We start from the raw sequence: 23856 nt of genomic DNA, 5'->3' as shown, positions 1-23856 counted from the left end.
ATTAATTTGAATAACTAAAATCACAAAAAGATTCAGAAGCTAATTTAGGGGGACTTGAACACAAATGGAGGACTTCGGAGACATTACTTAGACTTAAAATTGGATGATCAGAATATCACTGTGCAGAAACCACTGCTCCCCTGACTTCCAATAGAAAAACCCAAGGGGGCAGATTAATAATCCAAGTCATTTATCTCAGTAAAGGAAGTGTATTTATTTAGCTTCTTTAACAATAAAAATGACAGTGAAAATGAAAGACAAACACAGAAATAAAACAAGACATTTATAACACTGCGAAACAGAGACAACTGGAAACACATGTAAATTAATAATGGCAAATTAATAATGCTCGTTTATTAAACTGTTGCTCCATCAAGGGTGGAGAAACAAATCAAATATGTTCAAAAACAGCTGGAAAGTGTGGAAACCAAAGTTCTGCTGCATTTCATACATCAAGACAATTAGAAGAAAAAACTTTAATATTAATTATTAGAGAAAGCGTGGATTAAGATCTTCTACAAAAACTAATATATTACACAAGCCTTACATGGCTGACATTACAGATATTAATGTGCACATCTTTGAATTAAGATATCCAACACTGATCAATTATTTCAAATTTTTTGACAGACAAAAAAAAAAGGGTCTTTTGTGTCACTAACAGACAGCAATACAGCTAAAACGCTGCTCAGATGCTGGACGTAGACAGGATGTCCTCCACCAGATGCTTGTAAACCCACGCGTCTCCCTTCAGCCTCTGCCGCCGCACGCCAACGACCTCCGGCCTCTGCAGCAGGCACACCTCCAGCTCAAACGCCATGGCTACCTTTTCAGAATCATTCCAGGTCTGACACTTCAGAGTGTATCTACAGAACGAGCAGAGCAAACATCAGTGTAGAAACAGAAGAATCGGTTTAAAGAGGAGGAGCAAAAAACGAAAGACAGAAAATGCGTCTTCCTACCCCTTCTGCGTGAAGTCGACGTTTTTCTCTGGCAGGACGGAGAGGATCTGGTTTAACACTTGATCGGGATTGGTCTGACTGGTTAGGGTAACGTTATATTGAGCCTTGAAGAAAATAAGGGTTATGGAAATTTAAATTTACCATCTGAATATTATCTTGTGGCATTTGCAGATAGTTTTGAAGCTCTGCCACTTCTGTATACCTGTACTGCTGTTGTGTGGCATACCTTAATCTTCCTTGGCGTGTCTCGCAGAGCTCGTCTTTTGCTTGGGGTGAGCATCGTGATGACCTTGTCTAGGCCCCTTTCCAAGGAGCCAAACATCTTCCCTCCTCGCTTTTTCTTCCCACTGTCTCCTGAAGCAGCCATGTCCAAAGACCTGGACCTGGGCAGGAACCATGAGATCACTCAACACCGACCCTCCACCTGCGTGAGTCTGTGTGTTTTTTAAGCTACAGTTACTGTGTGATGAACTCACCTTCGCTCTGGACTGAAGGCCAATACTTCCAGGTTTGCAGAATCATTCTCAGTAGCTCTATTCTTGTTCTGCTCCTTGGATAAAATCTCACAACCTATTGACAGCCAAGAAAATATGGCAAGACGGGTAAATAAATTTCAAAGCCAAGCTATCCACTAGCATGGCCAGTCATTTTATAAGCTTGAGTAATTTACATGTGTAAAAAAACAACTAATTTTAGACTACTGTAAACCAGAAGCAAAACGTCTCTAATAAACCCAGGAAAAAAATCTTAAAGATGATTGAACAATGATTGGGAAAACAGAGACAAAACCTTACTGATAAGGAAGTTGCTTTATTTTGGAAAATCAAATTAGGAACAAAACCACTTATCTTTAATTATTTAAAAAAATAGTTCTTCAGTATTTTAAGCTTAGATAATAAACAGGGAGGTTAACATTAGGAACAATTATACCACTTCAGTTACAGGAGCTCCTGCAGAGTGCATTAGCCACTAAGGGAACCGTCCTTCTTTGATGCTTTGGGGAATTGTGTACCAATTTTTGTGACGTAATGTGAAGCAATTTTCTCAGAACAATTAAGCACGGTCTTGGAAAAGCATCCTCAGCTGTTCTTGAAAGAGTAAACCAAGTGCTACGCTTCGTTTTCTCACGTTGGTGACTGATCATATGTAATAGTCAAGAGAAACGACTAAATAAAGAAATATATATTCTAGTTAAACAGCTAAAGTTACAACCAAAAGTCAGTTTTTCCAGGATGTAACTCAAGGTATTTGCATTTTTCTTACCACTATGGCCCCATTTAAGAGGAAATAAACAGGATTTTAAAAACAATTGACCAAACCCCTAATTTTCTTCTTTGCGCAAGTCCAAATGAACTTGTGCCGTATAATAAAATGAAGTTGTGGAGTTTTAATTTTTCACTCTTTCACCCAATGCAAACTTTAATAAAACTGTAGGTAAAATTATTAGACATTGTGAAATAATGACCCCTAACAAAGTATTGGATTACATCTGGAAATGTTCAGGTGAAAACCTTTTACGCTTATGGTTAATAACTGTGTGGCTCTGATAACAAAGCCTAAAAACGAGCAACACGGAGCGCTGGGCTTTAGTGGCAAGAGAACACATGTCACTACAGCCCATGTGGGACAGTAAGCAAAGGGAGAAGACAGCTACACCTGTCACAGCACGCGCCTGGGGACGGACATACACAGACCACTGAGTATGTGTGTGTGGACAAGGATGTCACCAGCAGCACGTCCACACACTGCCAGCAAAACAAGAGGCAGCGCAAAGAGTCGCGGCGAGCTGAGCACAGAGGATTCAACATCAGCTGGGTCAAGATGCAGCAAGTCAGCTGGCTGTTGGCCGAATTTCTGAAGAACTAATGAGGCTGGACGTCTGAGCAGAGAAGACACTGTGACAAATAATTAGGATTCTCCATTCATATTAGTGCCCTTCATTTACAGATAAGTGACAAATAATTAGCTTCCAGATAATAACCTCACCTTTGAGTTGACAGTGATAAGTGGATGTGTGGGTCCGTTTTTCAGTGGCTGTAATGACAGCTAAATTATTGAAATATGAGTGGCTTTTGAATAATAATATTTAAAAAAAACAGGGCCAATAAATGATTTTATTACCAGAAGACAATTTACTTGCAAATGTGCGGCATGTGGTCGTGGCACTTGCGATTATGAGAGCAGCGAGAGGCCGAGGGAATAGGATAAATGAAAGAGGGGGATGTGGAGAGGGCAGTTCATTAATGTAAATTTAATCTAATGTGGAGTTTACTTCAACCCCTTGTTAGGAGGAACAAACAATTACTGTACAAATACATTTTCTGAGGTTCTGTATTCAATTACTTTCGCTGGTTTACCAACAATAAAACTCCACTTGCCTTTAGGTGTGGCCACACTGGCTTTGGTGCCGTTGCAGTTTGTGTTCTGATTGGGTGTGTTCAGCACGTTCCTGTTGGGTCGATTCTTCTTACTGGACGCAGGGGTCCGGGGGTGAGGCAGAGCAAATACATCGACCCCTTTCTCGTCACCAATGTTCTCCTTGTTCTCCTGATCGCGCTCCTTCCTCTCACGGTGTTGTGGCGTCACCGAGCTTCCTGTGGTCGGTGTGAACACGTCTCTCTTTTCCGCTAATGGTGATGCGAGTTTCTTCAGAATCACAAACAGAATTTTTTTTATGATGCCATGTTCATGTTAAGGAGTCAATATTTGAACTGTGGCATCGTCTCATGGTGGCAGAAATGTGCTTCTTCCACATTTTGACACTTTAGACCACTTTTTCATGGTATTAGTACCAAGAAAATGTATTTCCACTGGAGACGGTTTTTTTGCTTTGAAAAAATAAATGAATAATAAAAACACACACACACTTTAAAAAGGTGATTATAATGTTTGAAAAAGGCTCCTGTGCTGACATATAGTCTGCGTGTACACTGTCCAATCACTTTTATGCAACAGAAGTAGCATTGGCCAATAACAGTGGATGGATTAGCCAGCGACCCATTGGCTGTTTTACTGCTGTATTTTATGGGCTAACATCTTTACTGTCTGTGTGTTGATGCCACGCTTTCTGAAACTACTTAATAAAAAGTTTATAGCAGCAATAACAAAAATGATAACTGAGGTAAGGGCCAGGTGTGTCATTGTCTGAATTATACATAAAATATATATTTTCTTGCAGTTAAAGGACTGAATGCAGTTGGACAGACTTCATGAGCCAAATACGATGGAAATTCCTCCATCTCATTTTGTTCAGGTAAAGGCTGTGAGCTTTAGGATCTGACTTTAGCTGCAGGATTGAAAATCGCACAAGATCTGTGATTTCACAAACCTTGGGAGATGTGAATGACAAACTCATCAATGGAGTGGGGTTTGTGGTTGCATGTTCTTGCAGAAGCGTAAAGGCTCGTCTGTCACCTTTTACTCATCAGGTTTTTTATTGTGCATCTACTCCACTGCACATGTAAAGAAAACTAAAGATATCTCACTCATACCATATCTTTGTTTTCGTCTTGCCGACCTCTGCCTGCCTGCGTTTTGTGTTGTCGAACTGACACCCAGGGAGAATCATCAATGTAGTCGGAACAAAAGTCCAAAGACCCGATAATGACAGCGTCTTCGTCTTCACTGAAGTGAAGAGCTTCTCTTTTCTGAAAGCAAAGCAAAAAAAATTCTTAGACTACTTTTTTTTTTATATTGAATCATTAAGTAAATTAAATTAGGATTGTTTTAACTAAATATCCAACTTTGTGATATTCTAAAAATAGCTGGTCGGGTCCTGCATGTTACCTGCAGTCCTTGGTGCAGAGGAGAGTCCTCACAGAGGCGCACCTCAGGGCGAAGGCGAACAGGCTTCCCCTTCTGCTTCTTGGACAGCAGCAGCAGGTAGGTGGCTGTGACCTGATCGTACTTCCACTGTTGGAAGGTCAAATCTATTAATCTGCACATCTAAAGGAAGCTGCTAGAGTCTGTTTTCACACACTACATGAGCCGGCAACGCAATCATAAAGCACACAAACAGCAACAAGCTGGGAGGCACAAGTACTAGTACACACACACACACACACACACCTCCTTCACCAGCGCTGCGGTGCTCTCTCGTGATCGCTTCATGTTTACCGCCATCTCAGTGATACAGTCCTCATCTATATAGGCAACCTACAAAAAAAAGAAAAAATTAAAATCTGAATGGGTCGGTGGTTGGTTGAGAGACTACATGTTCTGTGCCAAATTAAAAGTGTCCTCATTTAAAGCCTGCTTCATGAAAATCAGAGTTTGTGTCAGAGATTTGCTGCTTTCTGGCTGCCTGTACCGGCTGTCTGCTGAGCCACTCTACGGGGCTGTTGTAGTCCTTCATCACCCAGGGATGATCCAGAAGCTGTCTGACCGTCAGGCGACGCTTGGGGTCCACCTAGAGGGCATGCGCAGAAACAACACCTCAGTAGGCAAAAACAAACCCCTGGTCTAAAGGCTGCATGATGTTTTGTGAGAACATGTGCATCTCTATTTTAAAATCATTTAGTAACTTCACAGTGCCTTTCAAAAGTTGTCAAATCTTTCATTTTATTCACATCTTGTCACGTTATATCCATACACCTTAATGTTTTTCTACTGGCATTTTATGTGACAGGAAGAATTTATACAGAAAATAACTGAAGAAAAATTATACATGATTTCTGATTTTTTTCCCCCAATAAAAATCTGAAAAGTGTAGCTTGCATTTGTATCCAGCCCCAGTGAGAAAAGCCTTTGTTGAACCACATTTTACTACAGTAAGACGCTGTCTTGACACTGACATCATTTCCTCATTACTTTGTTCAAAACAGCTCAAGTTCAGTTCAAATTTGATGAGCAGAGTCTGTTAACATCAGTTTATACAAGTAACTGGATTGACTGAGCCATTACATGTTATGTGCTCATGTAACCAACTCCGGTGCTCGAGGGCTGGTGTCCTTCAGCTTTTAGATGTTTCTCCGTTTCATAACTCTGAAGAACTTGGCTACACGCTGAAGACATAATGTAACCATTTTATTCATGCACAGGACCAGCAAAATAAAAACATTATGTGTGGCTGGTTGATTTTTCTAGGCATAAATTTCAAATTCACTTATTCTTTTTTTCATTATATCCACTCCTTTGCTTCATAAATCTCAAAATATACTGGAGGTTAATGCTTAAATGGGACAAACTGAAAAAGTTCAAGAGATCCACTTTTGTGTATGACAGACATGTGGTAACTTAACAAAACCAGAGGGCTAAATAATTTTAAGTTCTTTGATTTATTCCACAAACACTAGAAAACCGTGGCTAAGAGAAAACAGAAAAATAAAAATAAAAATAAAAACAAGAATGAATCAGCCATAGTAAATACACACCTGCATCATTTGGTTGAGAAGGATGACGCTGCCTGGTGAGAGCCACTGTGGGTTGTCATATTTACCCCTCTGGAAAAAGAGGAATCAAAAGATCAGGGTTAAAAGTTATTAAAATTAACCCAAAGGTTATAATTAAAACATTGAGAATAAAATGGTTAGTAAGGTTAAATGACAGATAAATAACCACCATCTATTCAAATACAAATAAATTCTTTACTTTGAAAATTTAAAAAGTGCTCCTTGATGCATGCGTGTACAGATGGTGTGATAATGAGGATACATTTCCAGTGCAACTGTGTGCATGTTTCTCTGTTCTTTCAACGATATGGAAAGAAAGAACGATAGTTCAACAACTGTACGTCTCCATCTTGTTAAGACTGCAGCAATGATCTAATAGTTTATCTTGGTCTCGTCTCGTTCGGGTCAGGTGGTCTCAACTGCAACGCTAGTCTTGTAGTAAATTAGACTGGAACTGCTTTGTATTCAACAGAAATTGCACATCACATACCATAATCTTTCTGTAAAGGATCATGCAGTTGTCATCGTCAAAGGGAAGATATCCACAGAGAAGAGCAAACAGCAGCACTCCCATACTCCATACATCAGCCTGGACATTAGACGTCACATAGCAGCATGTCAGCACCAAGTGTAACAGACAGGATTTCACAGCTCAGCTGCTATGAGTTATGCACCAGAAAATATGATCAGGACAAACATCAAAGAGCAGAACTGTGAAATCATTCTTACTGAGAGCAAGTCCAGCTGGGTCAAATGGGTCTTACAAAAACCAAAGTTCAACATTTTAAAGTTAGAGCTTTGCAAGTGTCTTACCTCTGAACCAATGTATGCTTTTCCCTGAATGAGCTCCGGAGCAGCATATGCAGGGCTCCCACAACATGTCATTAGCTCATAACCTAAACCCCCCTGAAAGGAAAAAAAAAGCCAAGATATATAAATAATAAGAAAAAAACACATAGTGGAGATTGTTGCAAACTAGGAAAAACAAGATGCCATAGAATTATTCATAATCATTAAAATTAATTTCTAATTGCCTTCATCACAAAGAATCCTTCAGAGGAAGCAGCAGCATATGTACCTTTGGTTTGGCACATAGGCCAAAGTCTATGAGCTTCAAGTTACGGTCCGCATCAATCAGCAAATTTTCCTACAGGAAAAAGAAACAACTTGATTTAGCTTTAGTTGCATTACTTCACATTCAGGTATGTTACCGCAGTTGGTACCGGTTTTAGGTCCCTATGAGCGTATCCTTGGCTGTGGACGTAGGCCATTGCTGAGACAATCTGTCTGAAGAACACCCTGGTCTCTTGCTCTGACAGTTTGTCCTTGGCTATGATGTAATCAAACAGCTCCCCTCCAGGGCAGTACTGACCCAAGACCCAACAAAAGAGACGGTTATATAAAACTCATGTCATAACATCTACCATTTACAGTGAGTGTAAAGCCTGAGGAGAGTTACCTCAAGCACCATGAAGATCTGTGTTGAAGTTTCTATGACGTGGTAGAGTCTGCAGACATGTTGATGACTGAGGTTCTTCATGGCTGCTATCTCCACCTTCACACGTGGCAAGTCATCCTGAGCGGAACGATGATCATTTAGGTTTTTGGAGGTATGAATTGGTTTTTCTTTACAGAACAACCAATAATATTCAATTCAGTTTTGACTTATTTTTGCAAAAAGCTAAAATCTTGTGTAAAAGTCATGCTGACATTTGCACAACAAACTTGAAAGAGCAGGACAGCATTTTTACTGTTGGCTCTCATTTTCTTTGACTTTGGCAGCAAAACTCTTTTTAGTATTTCCGTTTCATGTCTTAGTAACTTAAACCCTTAATATTAACACAATTAATTGATTTATGTGGAGGATCTCTCCACTTCAAACAAATGACTGTGCAATCCCATTAAAATACACATGTGACCTGTCTAAGTTAAAAATAAAAGTTGTGTGTCCTTCAAACAAAGGAGGAACAACACAAAGCCTCACAGTGTTTTGTAAAAGTAATTATGCTGTTTTTTTTTAAGTGAACATTCCCGTACCAAATCCAAATTCATGTCTGGACAGTTTAAATGAAAAGGTCAATTTGTGTCTCACCCCGAGATCTTTTTTATTCATGATCTTGATGGCAACCTTTTCTCCTGTCAGCAGATGTCGGCCCAGTTTAACTTTAGCAAAGCCACCTGCAAAATAAACAAGATTCAGAACCGCCACATTCGGGAAGAATCGATACAAACATAAAACATTTTAACACAGCACCTGAGCCGATTGTCTCATAGAGCTCATAATATTTGTGCAGCTCTGCGGCTCCGCGGTCTTCCGTCCTCTCCACAGGCATCCTCCTTGTTCCAGCGACCTAAAGATAATCCTCACTGCGGAAACAGATTCACTTATCACCTCACCACCGACATCAACGTATAACACAACCCTTCAAACCACTTTTATTTTTGGTTTTAACCTTCTTTTCTGTGCCAGGCAGCTAACGTTTTCTGGCTGCTAACTTGCGTTAGCACAACCAGAAAACTATTGTTGAAATGAAGTGAAGTTACAGTGCTACAATGTCATTCGGAAAAGACGATTAACTCCTCTATATACTTTAAAATTACCTTATGTTGTTAGAAACAGACGTAAACCATAAAGTTGGATAAAGAAACACTTACCTCAAGTATGTTTGGTTACAGGAGTTTGAATTTCGCCCGTCAATTGACGACATTTCCTGTTTCCGGTTTGTTCGCCCCCTTGTGGTAAAATGTGGTACTACATTAGAAAAAGACACACAAAAAGCATAATTCAACTAAGATTAATCCACCAAAATCCCTTATAACATATTTTTAGAAATGATTTTGCCTTTGAACTTTGTCCACCTTTCTAAAGAGAAAAAGTTATTTTTATTTTTTTTTTAGGAATGGTATACGGAGAAATGCTATTTAGGCTTTCTCTACAGGTTGAAGAAAACTAAGAAGGATTTGAAATGTTTTACTTCCTATTATAGCAAATGTTTACAAATTTTATTTTATTTTATTTAAAACGTGCATATTATAAAGCAACTATCAACAGAACAGAATTGTTATCAAATCTGTACGTTAAAGCAGGCTTTAACATACATTTTAGTTTCTACACTAAATTATAAAAAAGATCAGCGACATCAATTCAAGTTGGCTGTACAGTGCATTAAACAATAAAGGGAGCAGAATATAATAAAAAAAATGTAGTTTTATAAATTCATTCAAAAAGTGAAGTTTATATTAAAAATGCATTGCAGAATAATTTTCATACTTTTATTTCTTTTCATTGTGATGATTGTGGCTTACAGTTAAAGAAAACCCAAATTTCAGTTCTCTGAAAATTTCAATATATAATTAGGCCATGAGAGAAAAAAATTAACTTTAATGTACAGATAGACTTCTGAAAAGCACGTCTGCATAATATGCAGCATTTGCACTCCATTCTTAGTTGGGGTTACTTTTGCATTAACTACTGTATCGATGCTTTGAGGAGTTGAGAAACCTCAGCCTTCATCTCATCTGCACTGTTGGTTCTGGTGTCTCTCATCCTCTGTATGGAAATTGCTCCATGGATTCTCTGCAGAGTTTTGGTTTTGGTACAGCTGGTTTGCTTACAAATCAAGCATAGTTGTTATTGCTGAACTAGTTTTGGCAATGTGGGAAGACATGTCCAATTGGATAATTAAGTTACCATCTCTATAAAGGTAGTCAACAGTGAAGTCCATGGATAACCTCCTGTTAGATAGCTGCTCTGACTTTAGATTTAATAAAATACAACAGATCAACACCAGGAGATAATCATAGTCTGCAAATTATCACTGGCTGTAGAAACTGAACTTCAAGCGGTTTTGCATACCTTTTGCATACTGCACACTGAACAGCCAACATCTTGAGCAATAATCTCTTGTGGCTGATCATCCTTGTTAAGGAATTCATTATCTATGCTGGCCAGCAGTCATCAGTTTTCCCAATGATTGTGTGTAGGCCATAGCATTTCTGCTTTCAAAGTTATGCTTATTAATCTCAATGCAGTAATTTTCCAAGAATGTAATAAATGTTGGGTTTTCATGAAAATTAACTGAAATAAACACTTGAAATATATTACCTTTTCACTTTGTGAACTGCCTTTATTTTACTGAACTGTATCAATGATATTCTGTTTAATTAAATACAAGTTTGATGTTGGTTGTAAAACAAATGTTTGCCCAAACTGAAGGTTCAAAAATGTAAGCTACAGCCATAATTATCTGTAAACAACGTAAAAGTCAGCAGTAAAGTGAAAATATGCTTTAAATGTTCACATCTATTTGGTCAAGTGGATATAACACCAGGTCTGCATTCATTCAAGATAGTAAGATCATTGCTTTAATGGGTTGACAGCATGTAAAAGGCCATAATTCAATCACATTAACTTAAAGCACTGAAATGTGAAAAACAAAGACCAGTCCAAATTGTGTTCCATCTTTCCCATATAAAATTAAAAGTAAAGCACAGGGACCAGCACTCCCCCATACACTTTCTCATATTAACATGGCTTTACATAAATGTTAGCAATGTTCTCCATGTGCTCTGGGGAACACTTGGGGAATTGCTCTATGAATGAAAGGCTGTACTGGTAGTGTCCATGCAAGAAGGCTATTGAGAATGTTAAAAATAAAATAAAAAAATAAGGTGAGCCTGGGCCTTTGGCATTAAGGGTTGCAGGGTCCACATTCACAAGAAAATATCCGTGTACGTTTGACTATCTTCTGACACCATTACCCCAAAAAACATTCAAGGCTCTTTCCATGCTGATTAACTCCTTTTATACATATAACAGAAATGACAGGTGCTTATGTTTAAGATAGTTTTGTTTTTTTTTGTTAATTATTCCTTGTGTTAATTTTTTTTTTTTGCTTTGTCCTTGGCTTAGGGTATGAGATAACTGGATGGTAACACCATCCTTACTAAAGGGTTCTGTAATAAAACCTCAAGAAAAATAAAAAATAAAAGGAGTTACAGACCCCCACCCCAAAGAATAGCTGCCCAAAATTGGACAAACACTTTTACATGTTAGTTCTGAAAATATGACAAGTTACAATTTTCAACAAAATGTATCCGTCTACAACAAAAAATATACATTTCACTCCCCTTGAGATTTGTTCAGCTTATTATATGTAATAACTGGTCTGTTTTCTTTGTAGCATCGTACCCACATTCACGGACTTTGATATTGAAGAAGTACAAAGACAAATACAGTAGGATAAAATACAGTTAAAAAATACAAAAAAAGGATGTTTTTCTTAAATGATAATTTATCAGAGACAAACTCAGAAACTGATCCTTGACACGTAAAAAAAAAAAAAAAAAGAAAAAAAAAAAAAGGAAACTAGAGTTACCCCCTGAGGTCAAAAGATGAAACTATAGCCATGTCTCAAACCAGAGCTTACTACTAAATACTACACTACTTTGTTTTCTTAAGTAGTGTGCTCTAAACTGGACGTCCTTTGTGACACACATAATGTGCAGTAAGCAAGTGCACTAGTTTGGGCGTTACAACACACTAGCAAGATATTACACTAAGGAAAACATGAAGGCACCGTTATCTGAGGCACAAAACGCCTCAAGAATCAAACAACTATTGTGTCAAGGGAGGAAGATTAAAAAAAAGAGAAGAGAATTACAAGTTAAAAAGGTGATTTTGTTTTGACGAGTACAGTGCTTTGCTGAAGTACTCATTCTCACTGAACTATATCACATCTTGTACCACAACAGCAACCCACATTGCATTTAATACAATTTTATGTGATTGATCAACACAGTCGTTTATAATTGTGAGATGGAAGAACAATGATACACTGTTTTAAACGCCCTTAGATCCGCAGGTTAGGTGAGAGAACTTGCTGACAGACACAACCATTAGCAATTCACAAATCTGTCCTGCGTGGACAAGTAGCAAGAAAGTTTTTTTTTTTTTTTTTTTTAATTAAATAAAAATTCACACCACAGATTTTCATTTGCACAAACTTTTATAAACCATGTCCTAACTTCACATTATAAAATACTTTGTCTTGGTCTATAACACAAAAATTCCATTAAAATACAAGGATGTCTGCAGTTGTGATGCGAGAAAAATGTGAAACAGTTCAAGGGGTATAAATACCTCTACAAGGCTCTGTTTGAGGCAGTGAATTGGATTAAGGCCAAATTACTCAAGAACGTCCAGTCTTAATGCATGTACAGCATATATCAGCAATATGATGTTAGAACCTGACCCAGAGATTTGCCAAAAAAGATGCGTTTAAAAACCAGAACTCTAGTTATTCTCAGTCTGGTTTGCTACATAGTCCTTCTCTCTCAAGGTTAAGTCAATTATACTCCGCTAGGCATTGTAAGCTTGTATTTCAGAGGATGTTATTATGCACAATAAAATATACATGTATGTTAGAGGAATATATGTGGATTTCAGTCTATAAGATCTCAGGAAGGAGTACATCCAAGCATTCAGGGTGAAGACTTTGGCTTTAAAAAGTTAGTCTAAATATGCACAAATATGAAGCGCATATAAATCTTATGTCATCAAATAAAAATGGATATGAAATAGTTGAATAAAATGGAAATGAACAAAATGGCTCGCAAATAGTCGGTCACAAAATGTCTCACCAAAAACCATTTCTTCTTAAATGAGCAAAAAACAAAACAAACAAACAAAAAAAAATAAAACAAGAAATGTTTTCAAGTTTCACCTTTTCACACATGTCGCATTTCATCTGTAACCAGACTTGTTTGAAAAGGAACAAGAATTATAAAAAGGAACTGATACTTGGATTTGGAGGGCTTGAAGGGGTAAAGGTTCAAGTTTATCATTCCTCATGTGCAAGTCAATATAAAAATGCTACAAGTCGTACAACGCTTTTGTCAACGTGGCGTGTGTAAGGGCAGGCCAAGCCCCCTCCCCTCTGTAGTTTGCTTAATAAAAAAAAAGGGCTTGGATATTGGCAGGCCAGCTTGCTTATCGCTGCTGCAGTGCATAGTCTCTCCTGCACTGCATTTTCTGCTCCGGCTCTTCAGCTGCATCTTGTGTGAGGAAAGAGCAACGGTTGGAGTCTCCATCGTCTCTTCTCTCTTTTATGGTCAAAGGATCTCCTCCATCCTTTACTAAGAAATGCTGCTCCTCTCCTCTATAGGAATATGTACTCCTATCACGTCTGTTTATGTTCAACTAACCATCCGTGCAAGTGTGTCTCACTCGCTGTCTGTTTCTAATTCTGAGTCGGACCACTGCACTGGGCTCAGTCTCCCATGTCGCTGGGCGTACTCTATGACGGCAGTGTAGCAAAAATAGTACTGGTCCCAGGTTTGGATGCTGAAAGCCCTCTGCGTGCGCATCCTTCGCACCGTCTGATGAACGTTTACTGTGCCTACGTCCTCCAGCTGTGACAGGCAGATGTCGAGTGTGCAGAATGTGCCTTAAGAGGAAGGAAGGAAGAAGAGATAGATAACTGAGCAACACTCAATAGACTACAGAGGCAAATGCAAACATTTAAAATGTATAATAAATATAGATGTATTTTTTACTTAAGCTGAACTTGCATCCGACATTTTAAAAACATGAAGTATGCAGACTTGAATGAAAATAAGGCAGTGTTAAAATTTAGCTGCATCATATAAAGCATCAACTCACCCAGTCATGTAAAATTCATCATAACATCAAATTGTTACAAAGTTTACTGTAACTGCAGGTGTTATCAGGTGAGGTGACTTGACAATAGAAGTGTTTACCTGTCCGGCCAATGCCAGCACTGCAATGTACGACCACCGGAGGGCCCCCTGGAGGGCCCCTCCAGCTGGACCCCAAGCTTTGCACTGCTGCCTTCCGTCTTTCAAGTACATGCTCACGAAAGTCCAACATAGCTGAAGCACTTTTAGGCACCCCAAAGTCTGGCCAGCTGACATAGAGGTAGTGACAAACTTCCCGTTTCTCTCCAGACTACAAACATGTAAAAAAAAATATATATATATAAAAAATTTAATCTTACAAACTGGCTGTGCACAAAAAAAATAATCTCACAGGCTCCCCCATAACTGAAATTGATGTTACTTTTTTTATTTTTTTTATCTCTTTTAAATCTTAAACAGCTTTAAATTTATGCAAGCCTGTGTATGAGCCTACCTGTGTGTTGTATAGTTCAAGATAGGAGAGCTTGAAGTCCTGAAACACCTGGATGTGTGTGTTTTTAACCATAAAGTATCCATGCTGTTCAGTTCTACCCTCCTCCAGCGGCCAGTACTGACCACATTTGACCCGTCCACGCTCTACAACCCTAAGAAAACCAACCAACTTAATATTTAGCCATCAATTCTGAGTTTCTATGCATGTTGCAAAAATGTTTTAATGACAATCAAGACATCAGTAGATATTATAAAGTCTCACCTGGTGGTCATGACAATGATAAGTACCATCTGCTCCCATACCATTCGCCAGAAGTCAACAAATGTTTTTGGCAACGGACCTGAAGGACAGAAATGGAAAACATTAATTTTAGAAGTTTAACTCCACAAATCACTGAATGTGTCTTTATCTGACAGATGTCTACATTTCTCAGAATTAATAAACCCTATTTGAAACAATGCCTATGACCAATATTGATTAGGGCAACAGCATTTCTTATCTCACTTCTGGAAAAAGTTTTCAACCCTAAACTAGCGAGAGGAAAACAACAGAGCAGCTTGTAGTCACATACACGGCAAGGCGTGCATCTCTATTTGCTGTTCACAAGCGTCACACAAAAGGCAGGTAGTGTGTGCATTCATCACGTGGCTGGTTTTAAAATACATCAAGACTAGTAGAGCCACGTTTTAAAGTTCCCTTTCCTCACCACTTTAACAAAAAAATCATTTCACATTTATTTAAATGAGTAATGTCAAATGCAGTAAAAAAACAAATCACTGTTTACCTGAGCAAAACATGAACCAAGTAAATTCAGAATAAAGACATGATAGGGAAAATTGTTCCTCTGTACGGTTTATCTCTACTGTTCGTTTGATACTGAAAACACTGAGTATTAGTTTGCAACAGTGGTAAGTATTAAAACAGTAGTCAACTAAGCAGATCTCAGGACCAACTTATTGGTCTACAGTTTTTGACAAAACATGCATAAGGAAAAACAAAAAGAGTTTTGAACCTTGAGTAGCGATGTAGGCATTGCTTCTCTTGTACCCATCCATGAAACTGGCATTTATGTAATCTGATGTCTGAAAAAAACAAAACAAAAGGCAGGTTCAAGTAACAGACCAACATCCTCTGGCAGGAGAACAGCAAAATATTATTGTTTAATATTATTAATGAACATTTTATAAATATTTTGTTATACAAAGTAGACAAATGGGTTCATAGATGATGTGACGAACAGCTATAGTGGATTCTGATGAAAGGATTAATGTGGTTATAGTGTAGTACAAAACCATAAATACCCCTTCTACTTTTCACGTATTTTGTCAAGTTTCAAAATCAGGCTTCAATGCATTTCATTGGGATTTTATGTGACCAGACACCACAAAGTAGATTGTACTTGTGAAGCAGAAGAAAAATTATGTATGGTTGTCATTAGCCTAATTCTTGTATAAACAACCAAATAAAATCAACTGCAAGCTTTGAACAGAGAACTATTTTAAGAAATTGAACGACTACAAACCAAAATAAGTATGACAAGAAAGGAGAGAATTAATCAGACAAGAGGACCAAAGTAACTCTGGAGGAGCTGCAGAAGTCCACAGCTGAGATGAGAGAAACTGTTGACTGTTGTTCTGCAACATTAGCGGCTCACTAATGGCAATAATAAAGAAATTATTACCACCCTTCTAAAATAATGGCCTAATTTTTTTTTCTGCCAAAAGTGATTTCTGCAGGAGAATCTAAAACAGAGCTTCAAAAACATTGTTTGGATAAAAGCATGTCTATGCATCAGACTAATCTGATTAATGTCAAGGCAAAAGCAAAGCAAAAATCTATTGATCTCTACAAACACTCCATCCATTCTGACTGAACTTGAAATATTTTGCAATGGTAAATGGGCAAGAATGTCAGTCTATAAAAGAGCAAAGCTGGAAGAGATAGCCAAAAACATAACAGATATAATTCCAGGCAATATGTGCTTTTCAGAGTATCATATTATATAAAAACATTTAATAAATAATACACTAAAGTTTGTGGTAGTAATCTGGCGAAATGTGAGAGGGGAAAAAATACTTTGAAAAGCAACAGAAAACAGAATTTTAAATATCTGCATATTTTGTCAAGAGAGTCTTAATTAATTAATTAAATGTATTCATCTGAAAATAAAAGAAACAATTAGGCCAAAGATAACAAAAAGGGATAAGATTATTACCTCATCTTCATCATCACAGAGCTGACAGAGTCTGACCCGTGACTGGTCCAGGCACAGAACATCACTGTACCGGTTTTTAATCTGATTTGACATTTTCCTGTAAAGACAGTTAGGAGTTCAGTCTGAGGTCGTATGGACTGGTGTGAATCTTCCTGTCTGGATAGTTTTCCTAAATTATATTGCCATTAGACTCAGTGAAACAGACTGAGACTTACTTGGAATAGTCGAAGGTGCCGGCTGGAGGCTCCTTGCGAATGTCCTCGTACTCCTGGTAAATCCCTTTCTTCTTCTTCCTCTTGACGTACTCCACCAGCTGATGGACCATCATTCCTCCCTGGTCAGGTGTGTGAACCGATACCTCAGTGTAACAATTCTCATCATCATCCGGACCCCATGATGAAGACAGGGGTGGGGACTGCGATGCAGGCTGGTTGGGTGGGCGGGGCAGAGCTTTCTGAGGCAGCGGAGGAACCCCTTCCCGTTCTTCGTCCTCATCCTCCTCCTTCACAGCTTCGTTCTGAAACTGGCTGGCGGGGTTGGTTGTGATGCCAGCTGCTGGGTCGTCATCGGCTTTCTGTGATAGCGGCGTGTTGGGGGGAGTGTCTGACTGGGTAGGGGCTCGGCAGCCACGGCCGTTCACATTTGAGTTGGGACCAACGCCTGTGTTGGCTCCGCTCAAGGCCGTACCGTTCCAGTGCTGGTGGTTCCCCTGCGACTTGTCTGAACTGGAGTTGGAGCCCTGTTGGTACTGGCCTGGGCCTTGAGTCCTGCCCTCCACACCGACAATGTGGTTCTGAGGGTTAGCATTGTTGTCATCGTAGCAGTTGACGTTAGCCACGGCTCGCTCAGTACCCTGGAGGGTGTGGGAAGGCACTGTACCAATGCTTGCGTTGCTATTGTCCAAGCTGTAGGAGCGCAACAGGCTTCCCACGCAGTCATGCGTGTCGTGTTCCTGTGTGTCACCCAGGGCGGTGTTGGACTGCATGTTAACACAGGACTGGATCCAGGCCACGTGGCTGTACTGGGATGTCCCACCAAGATGCTCAGGGAGGGAGGAGACTGGAATATGACTGACCAACTCGTGAGCTCTCACTGTAGATACCTGGGAGGAAGAAAAATACTTTATAAAAGACTATTACCTGACTTAATAAATGTGCACCCAGGAAATTTTATGCACACACCCTTTCCCTCAGCTTTTCTCTGACAAAAAGTCGAAGAACTGCAAATGGCGCTCGGAACCAAAGCGGAGAGGACACAATGAAGACGCATTTTAATCGGGCAGGAAACGCCCCCTGAAGAATGGAAGGAGACGCACAAAATAAAACGGGCTCTTCATTACAGAAAACACACAAATGTATAAATAAATATGTATATTTACCTTGAGCAAATTCAAAATCTTGACACAGAGCTCGTAGTCAAAATTTCCATAACTTGAGTTTGTCATGTCATAAATAAATATGAGTCCGTCTCTTTGAGTTTCCAAACTGCAAATAAAAGAACAAGATGGTCACATTAAAAAAAGAGAAGGATCGAAACGATCACCTCGACATGACTGAAAAAAAATGATGCAATTCTGCTAAGCTTTTGCCGTTTAGCTTCAAATGAAGTACATGTGTTCATAGCACCTTGCAAAAGTATTCATAGCCCATGATTTTTTTTTCTCTTTACATCTTTCCTCACTGTACACAAACTTAAATTTTTATGTCATTTTGTGAAATGGACCAACACAAAGTATCACATAACTATTTGGCAGGATACAGTGTAGCAGTGGAGCAGGCAGTCAATATATTAAGGGAATAGCTTTTAGATGTACCTGCAACAAACTGGATTTAGATGTCACTTAATCAGTCAAACAGAGATGCATGTTATTTAATCTGGGCATATACATAGATTACCTAAGAAGAGCATAGAACTGAAGTAGTTTAATTTAAAATTTTGTTTCCAAGCAATCATAAAAACAACAGAATAATGACTAAAAGAGAGAAAAAGATTTTTTCTTTAAATTACTGTTTTAGCATATTCTGATTCACATCTATGCTTTTATTTTATACTTAATGACTGGTTGTTGCTTCTACCTCCTTTGCCACATGAGTCATGAGATCATGTTTGAAAAAGTGAAAAAGGGCAGAAAGAATATTGGAAACAGCTTCTTACTGGCATTAATGAACCGACTCCTGGTCGGTAAAAGTATCCTACGGTCAACAGCACAATTTAGCAAAACTGTAATGTTATGAATTAGCAGTGAAATGATCTGTTCACAAAGATGGCAGCAAAAAGCCTGTTAGAGGCCACAAAAGACTTGGCGGTAGAAGTTCATCTTTCAGCAGGACAATGACCCTCAACATACAGTCAGAGCTACATAAGTTTACATCAAAGAATATCCATGTGCTACAAATACACAACAGAAACCCATAAAACCAATTCAGAATCTGAGGCATGACCTGAAAATTGAAATTCACACTCACTCAGCCTCCAGTCTGACTCAAGTTGAGCTATTTTACTAAGACAAATTTGCAAAAACGTCAGAAAATGCCTGCATTTAGTTTCTCTTATGCATTATTAGATACTTTTAGTATGTTAAAAAATATTTAACAGCATCATAAACAGAACATTTTAATACCTTATAAATTAAGCATCTGGCAACAAAAAAAAAAAAAAAAAAGAAAGAGCAGCTCAACAACAACCAAGTTTGATCACAGAAAACTGAATATCGATGCCTCACCTCTCTATGGCTTTATCCAGCTGATAGATGATGGCCTGCAGAACAGCTTTGTGGGTGGTGATGTCTGACCGATGGAGGCGAGCAGTGAAGAGTGCCAGGGCAGCACCATTAGCATCTCGGCCAGGCTGGTGTGATCCACCAACAGGTCATTAAAAAAAATAAAGAAAAATCCAAACAAAAATAATGCACATTAAAATGTTGCCATTGCTCTACACATGTTAATCAGTCAGGTCTGCAGAGAACATCGTAATAAAAGTCCTCTAAAAGCTTGTTCTTCTCCTTTAGACTGGTGTGCAACTGCAAGACACATGTTGTTCCTTTGTATTATGCTTCAACAAGCGCATTAGTACTAACCAGGACTGTAAATTTGCCACTCAGCAGCTCAGAGCGGAGGGGCTCCTCGTCGGGGTTTATATTGATGATACCCTCTTTGATCCGGGTATTCTAATCAAAACACAGGATAGACAGAGGAGAATCATTATCATCCTTGTAATTTTTACAGCAGTTTTTTAAAGCTCTAGAAAAGCAGGTAAAGATGTGTTGAACGACAGAAGATTAAAACATGAAAAAAAGACGTACTCGTGAAAATTACAGAGGAAGAAATGAGGGATTCAATAGGGAGATAGTAAATATTTAAAGGCAAGCAAACGCTATTCACAGCACAAACACTACAATGCTATTAATAGGTCTGCTGCCACATATCAGACTCAAACTAACAGGGCAGCAGACGCACATTTTCTTTTTCATAGGAAAGGATTTCTCTATGGTTGCAAACATTTTGATTGCTTTCTGTAAAAAATAAATAAATAAATAAACAGAACACAGATATAGAAAAACTAGATTGTGCAAATGGCACTCTACGCATCAGAGGGATTTATATCAGCTCTGAGACTGGACATCTATGGACTGAATGACATAGCACTTTGGTATTTAAAAGACAGCATCTGCATGTAGTTAGGGTTACACTGAAAAGATTAACTAACTTCCCACAGTGGAGGTTTAAGAAAGTGTGCAGAAACTAATGGAAGTAGGAGAAAAAGGACTAACTACAGTCACCAAATGATTCATGGACCGATTTGGGGCAGAACCACAGATTTAGAGAATTGGGCCAACTGTTGGTGCATAGGAGGAAAATTTATATTTATATTCATCTGCAAAAAGTCTCACATCTATGCAGTTTGACCTGATTAAAACTAGATTGTTCAGTGCAGTTCATAGGTGCAAGGCCAATCAGTGTCTAAAATGACAAACTATAGTTTGTTGGAACACAGGCCATTCCTTCCATAATGGACTACCCCCTCACTATACAACGCTAGTTGTGGCTGAAATAAACTAGAACTGAAATAGATCAACATTTTCTCAGTATGTAATCAAAATCAAACTGTATACAATCTTTAATGACAAAAAAAGTTCTGATCTAACAGCAGTACACATCAGTATTTCACCGTAACATGCGATCTGTTCCAACACTGACAAATATTTTGCTGAATTGATTTTAACACTTAATGCAGTTAGAAAGACTAGGATTTGTTGTTGAGAAAATGGCACACCGTGAATGGATACATTTTTAAAACATAGCTTACTGTAGGACTTAATAAGAAAGTACAAGTAAGTAAAAAAAACAGGGAATGGAACAAAGCATACCTTATATGCTTGGAATAGATCGATGGCCCTGGAGACGTCAAACTTGCGGGCCATAAGAAACTTAACAGCTGTAGGCTGGGAGACGAGCCCAGCGCTGTGGGGGAGCTCCCTGCTCCTCACTTCTCTCAGGAACTCCTCCACAGCCTGACAAACAAAAAGAGATCAACTATCTGATGGAAGACGTCATCAATAGAGGCAATGTTATCCATTAGGTTTGGGAATAAATTAAAGAGATCAGAGAAAAATAAAGAATGAAATCTAATGGGTAGAAAACAGATCAGCCTTCTACATCTCGAGCTAAAGTGACGTGTATGATACAGACAGCAGCTTGTGTGAATGAAAACAATCAGTTTGCCATTTATAGAGTAGGATGTATTGATCCTTCAGATGTGAAGGCAGAAAGAGTTGCACTGAACACATTTTTTTTTTCACATGCAAGTATCAGCTGCTCACCAGTGTCCCAAAATTAAGGAACTCGGGGCAGATTTATCGGTGCACCCATATTTAAAATGCTACTATAAATGTCTATTCATTCTAAAACTAACCCATTCTAATTTGAATTTTGTGGCCTCTGGATGCTGGAAAGAAGGTAAAAAGACTATAATGTTTGCATAATATGTGTGTGTGTGCAAGTATAATTTCAAACAGAGTTCCAGGTTATTTTGATCTCAGTCTTAATTTTCTTCATCCAATTGTTATTTGTGAACAAAAAAAGAAGAAAAGACAATGAAAACCAGCAAGCATGCAAATGAAAATTATTGAAGTCTCTTTAACTTCTACTTACCCATATAGGCTGTCAACAACAACAACAAAAAAAAATCACTAAAAATATATTTATGCTCAACTTTCTGAAAGAATTAAGGCCATTCAAGAGCAAACTATTTAAAACTAAATAATGTATTTATTATTTCATTAGTTGTAAAAAAAAAGGTAAGTATTCCCTGAAAAAATAGACTGATGTAATTACTAAACCATGTCTTTAGAGTGAGTGAGGACCTGCTCAATAATGTTGTTTAGTAGGAAGATCTTCCTGTGCTATTCATTTTCGGATGTAAAACATTTTGAGAGTCTTCTCTAGTTGTCAGTTTAAGATGCCGTTTGAATACAGGACTATGAGCCACACATAAAGCCAGCTGAGGGGCCTCGCTGATTGTGCCCACTAGCACAAGCTGCGGTATTCTTCAGCTTTCTGAAAGAATACCCGTTATCAGAGTTGTAAAAGAGCTAACCTATATAACTTCCTGCTGTGAACATCAGTATTAGAACGCTCTCCAGCACTCACAGGACGATCAAAGAGGGCAACAAGTCATATGCACTCCAGGAATAGCTCAGCTGTCATTAAGCGAATTCATGCCACAGGTAATGAGAGATGATGCTGCTCATAAAAACGTTATCTGCAAATCTGGGAAGCTTTCGGGAGAGCGAGCGTTAAGTAATATAGATGACGAGCAAAGCAAGCAATCATAAAAACAAAACTGCTGTCTCAAACGCAACGTGACTTCTGATATGCAGCGTCAATGTCAAAACCAAGAACTTTAATAGAAAGCGACAACAACAACTCTAGGAACCGGAGTATCATTTCGGCGAATTCATGATAGTACATCCGACACACAGACCGCCGCTTGTTAAGGTGGATTTGGGTCTATTTCTAGCCCGACTCTGTGTAGAATTAAAGTAAAGCTAACACTAATGTATAATTTCCAATTGTAGAATTTAGCCCCAGGAAATGTTTACACTCCACCAAAGCAGCAGTTGAGGTGATTCCAGGCAAGTCAACAATAGCTGTTAGCATTAGCTAAAGGCTAGGTTACATGTGGTAGCTGGATCTCTAACGTTAACCAACAAAAACACCCATACACAAGTTCAGAGATAATGGTACAAGCCTAAATGTTACGTTAGTACACGCATCTCGAAAACGTGTACTTGGGCCACGGTAATTTGGGTTATTAAGCATACTGACACAGTGCCGGCTAATTTCTCCCCTTTACTACAAAACGCCATCGGGCTAACACACATGCTAACTCCTGTCAGTCACACGGGAGTCAGTAGTCTAGAAGAGCGAGCGAACGAACGGCCCACGGCTGTTTACCTCGCTATTATTCCTTGAACCACTTATTTTATAAGATATATTCTTAAATGAGGTCAGCCATAGATGAAACGGATGATGACATGTATACACAACGAAAATTAGAAGGGAGCGAAGGGAAAAAATCGCAAAGAAAGCCTTACCAGCTGCTCCTGAGTTGTCAAGGCTTCCGCCATCTTGAAGCCTCCGCAACGTCGCAGCGGGCGCGCCCACTGGCCGCTCGTTCACGCCCAGAGTTAGACGAACGAGGCTCCTCCTGGACTGTGTGGATTACTGGCAGCCTGTTTAATGGACCGCTCCAGCCTGCCCATTTTCCAACAGAGCACGGAGTCGATTAGAAGTTATGAAAAACATCAATCCATGCATCCATCCATCCATTTTCTTGACACCCTTGTCCCTCAAACAGCGAGATACAAATAATATCTTGTATTGACTTCTATGAAGCAACTCGACAGTGTTGCTTCATTGAAGTAACACTGTAAGTAGTTCAAATAGTTCCCAGAATCAGAATGTCAAAACATACCCTCTTATAGGTCGTTGCGAAAAATGATGTTTTTAAATCCAAAAAATTCTACAAATTTCTTACAAATTGAAATTAAATGTTGTAGTGCATTCTATGAGTCGTCCATAGTAATCATGACTGTGGGCGGAAAGGATCTCCTGTAGCAGTCGGTCTTGCAACAAA

The 23856-nt window shown here is 38.8% G+C and overlaps 2 protein-coding genes across 2 annotated transcripts; both read right to left on the bottom strand.

Annotated features, from left to right (window-relative positions):
- Window positions 1-321: 321 nt before the first annotated feature.
- Window positions 322-9119, bottom strand: melk (maternal embryonic leucine zipper kinase). The gene is made up of 18 exons (XM_008412372.1): window positions 9008-9119; window positions 8607-8719; window positions 8445-8530; window positions 7812-7928; window positions 7576-7719; window positions 7431-7499; window positions 7166-7258; window positions 6843-6941; window positions 6335-6403; window positions 5272-5370; window positions 5031-5117; window positions 4749-4874; window positions 4454-4609; window positions 3341-3608; window positions 1439-1532; window positions 1189-1345; window positions 963-1066; window positions 322-866 (listed from the first exon to the last, which is right to left on the bottom strand). The coding sequence occupies exons 2-18, from the start codon at window positions 8683-8685 to the stop codon at window positions 689-691; spliced, it is 2025 nt and encodes a 674-aa protein (XP_008410594.1). The 5' UTR covers window positions 8686-8719; window positions 9008-9119; the 3' UTR covers window positions 322-688.
- Window positions 9120-10694: 1575 nt separating this feature from the next.
- Window positions 10695-23407, bottom strand: ptpn9b (protein tyrosine phosphatase non-receptor type 9b). Its single transcript, XM_008412363.2, has 13 exons — window positions 23315-23407; window positions 21086-21229; window positions 19796-19885; window positions 19442-19566; window positions 18098-18203; window positions 17901-18011; window positions 16935-17821; window positions 16720-16816; window positions 15517-15586; window positions 14766-14844; window positions 14505-14655; window positions 14114-14321; window positions 10695-13800 (listed from the first exon to the last, which is right to left on the bottom strand). Exons 1-13 carry the CDS (start codon window positions 23345-23347, stop codon window positions 13577-13579), a joined length of 2325 nt encoding a protein of 774 aa, XP_008410585.1. The 5' UTR covers window positions 23348-23407; the 3' UTR covers window positions 10695-13576.
- Window positions 23408-23856: the final 449 nt, after the last annotated feature.

The sequence above is a fragment of the Poecilia reticulata genome, linkage group LG1, assembly GCF_000633615.1.
Source record: "Poecilia reticulata strain Guanapo linkage group LG1, Guppy_female_1.0+MT, whole genome shotgun sequence".
Classification (NCBI taxonomy): Eukaryota; Metazoa; Chordata; class Actinopteri; order Cyprinodontiformes; family Poeciliidae; genus Poecilia; species Poecilia reticulata.
The sequence above is the reverse complement of the archived record's forward strand: the minus strand, read 5'-3'. Positions and strand labels throughout refer to the sequence as shown.

Coding starts and splice junctions, on each gene's coding strand:
- melk (XM_008412372.1), bottom strand. CDS start 8,685: ATGCCTGTGGAGAGGACGGAAGACCGCGGAGCCGCAGAGCTGCACAAA. Junction 7,259..7,430: donor GCCTATGTGCCAAACCAAAG/GTACATATGCTG, acceptor TTTTCCTTTCAG/GGGGGTTTAGGTTATGAGCT. Junction 6,404..6,842: donor TCCTTTACAGAAAGATTATG/GTATGTGATGTG, acceptor CTCTTTTTCCAG/AGGGGTAAATATGACAACCC.
- ptpn9b (XM_008412363.2), bottom strand. CDS start 23,347: ATGGCGGAAGCCTTGACAACTCAGGAGCAGCTG. Junction 16,817..16,934: donor GGCACCTTCGACTATTCCAA/GTAAGTCTCAGT, acceptor CTGTCTTTACAG/GAAAATGTCAAATCAGATTA. Junction 15,587..16,719: donor TCTGTGATGATGAAGATGAG/GTAATAATCTTA, acceptor TGTTTTTTTCAG/ACATCAGATTACATAAATGC.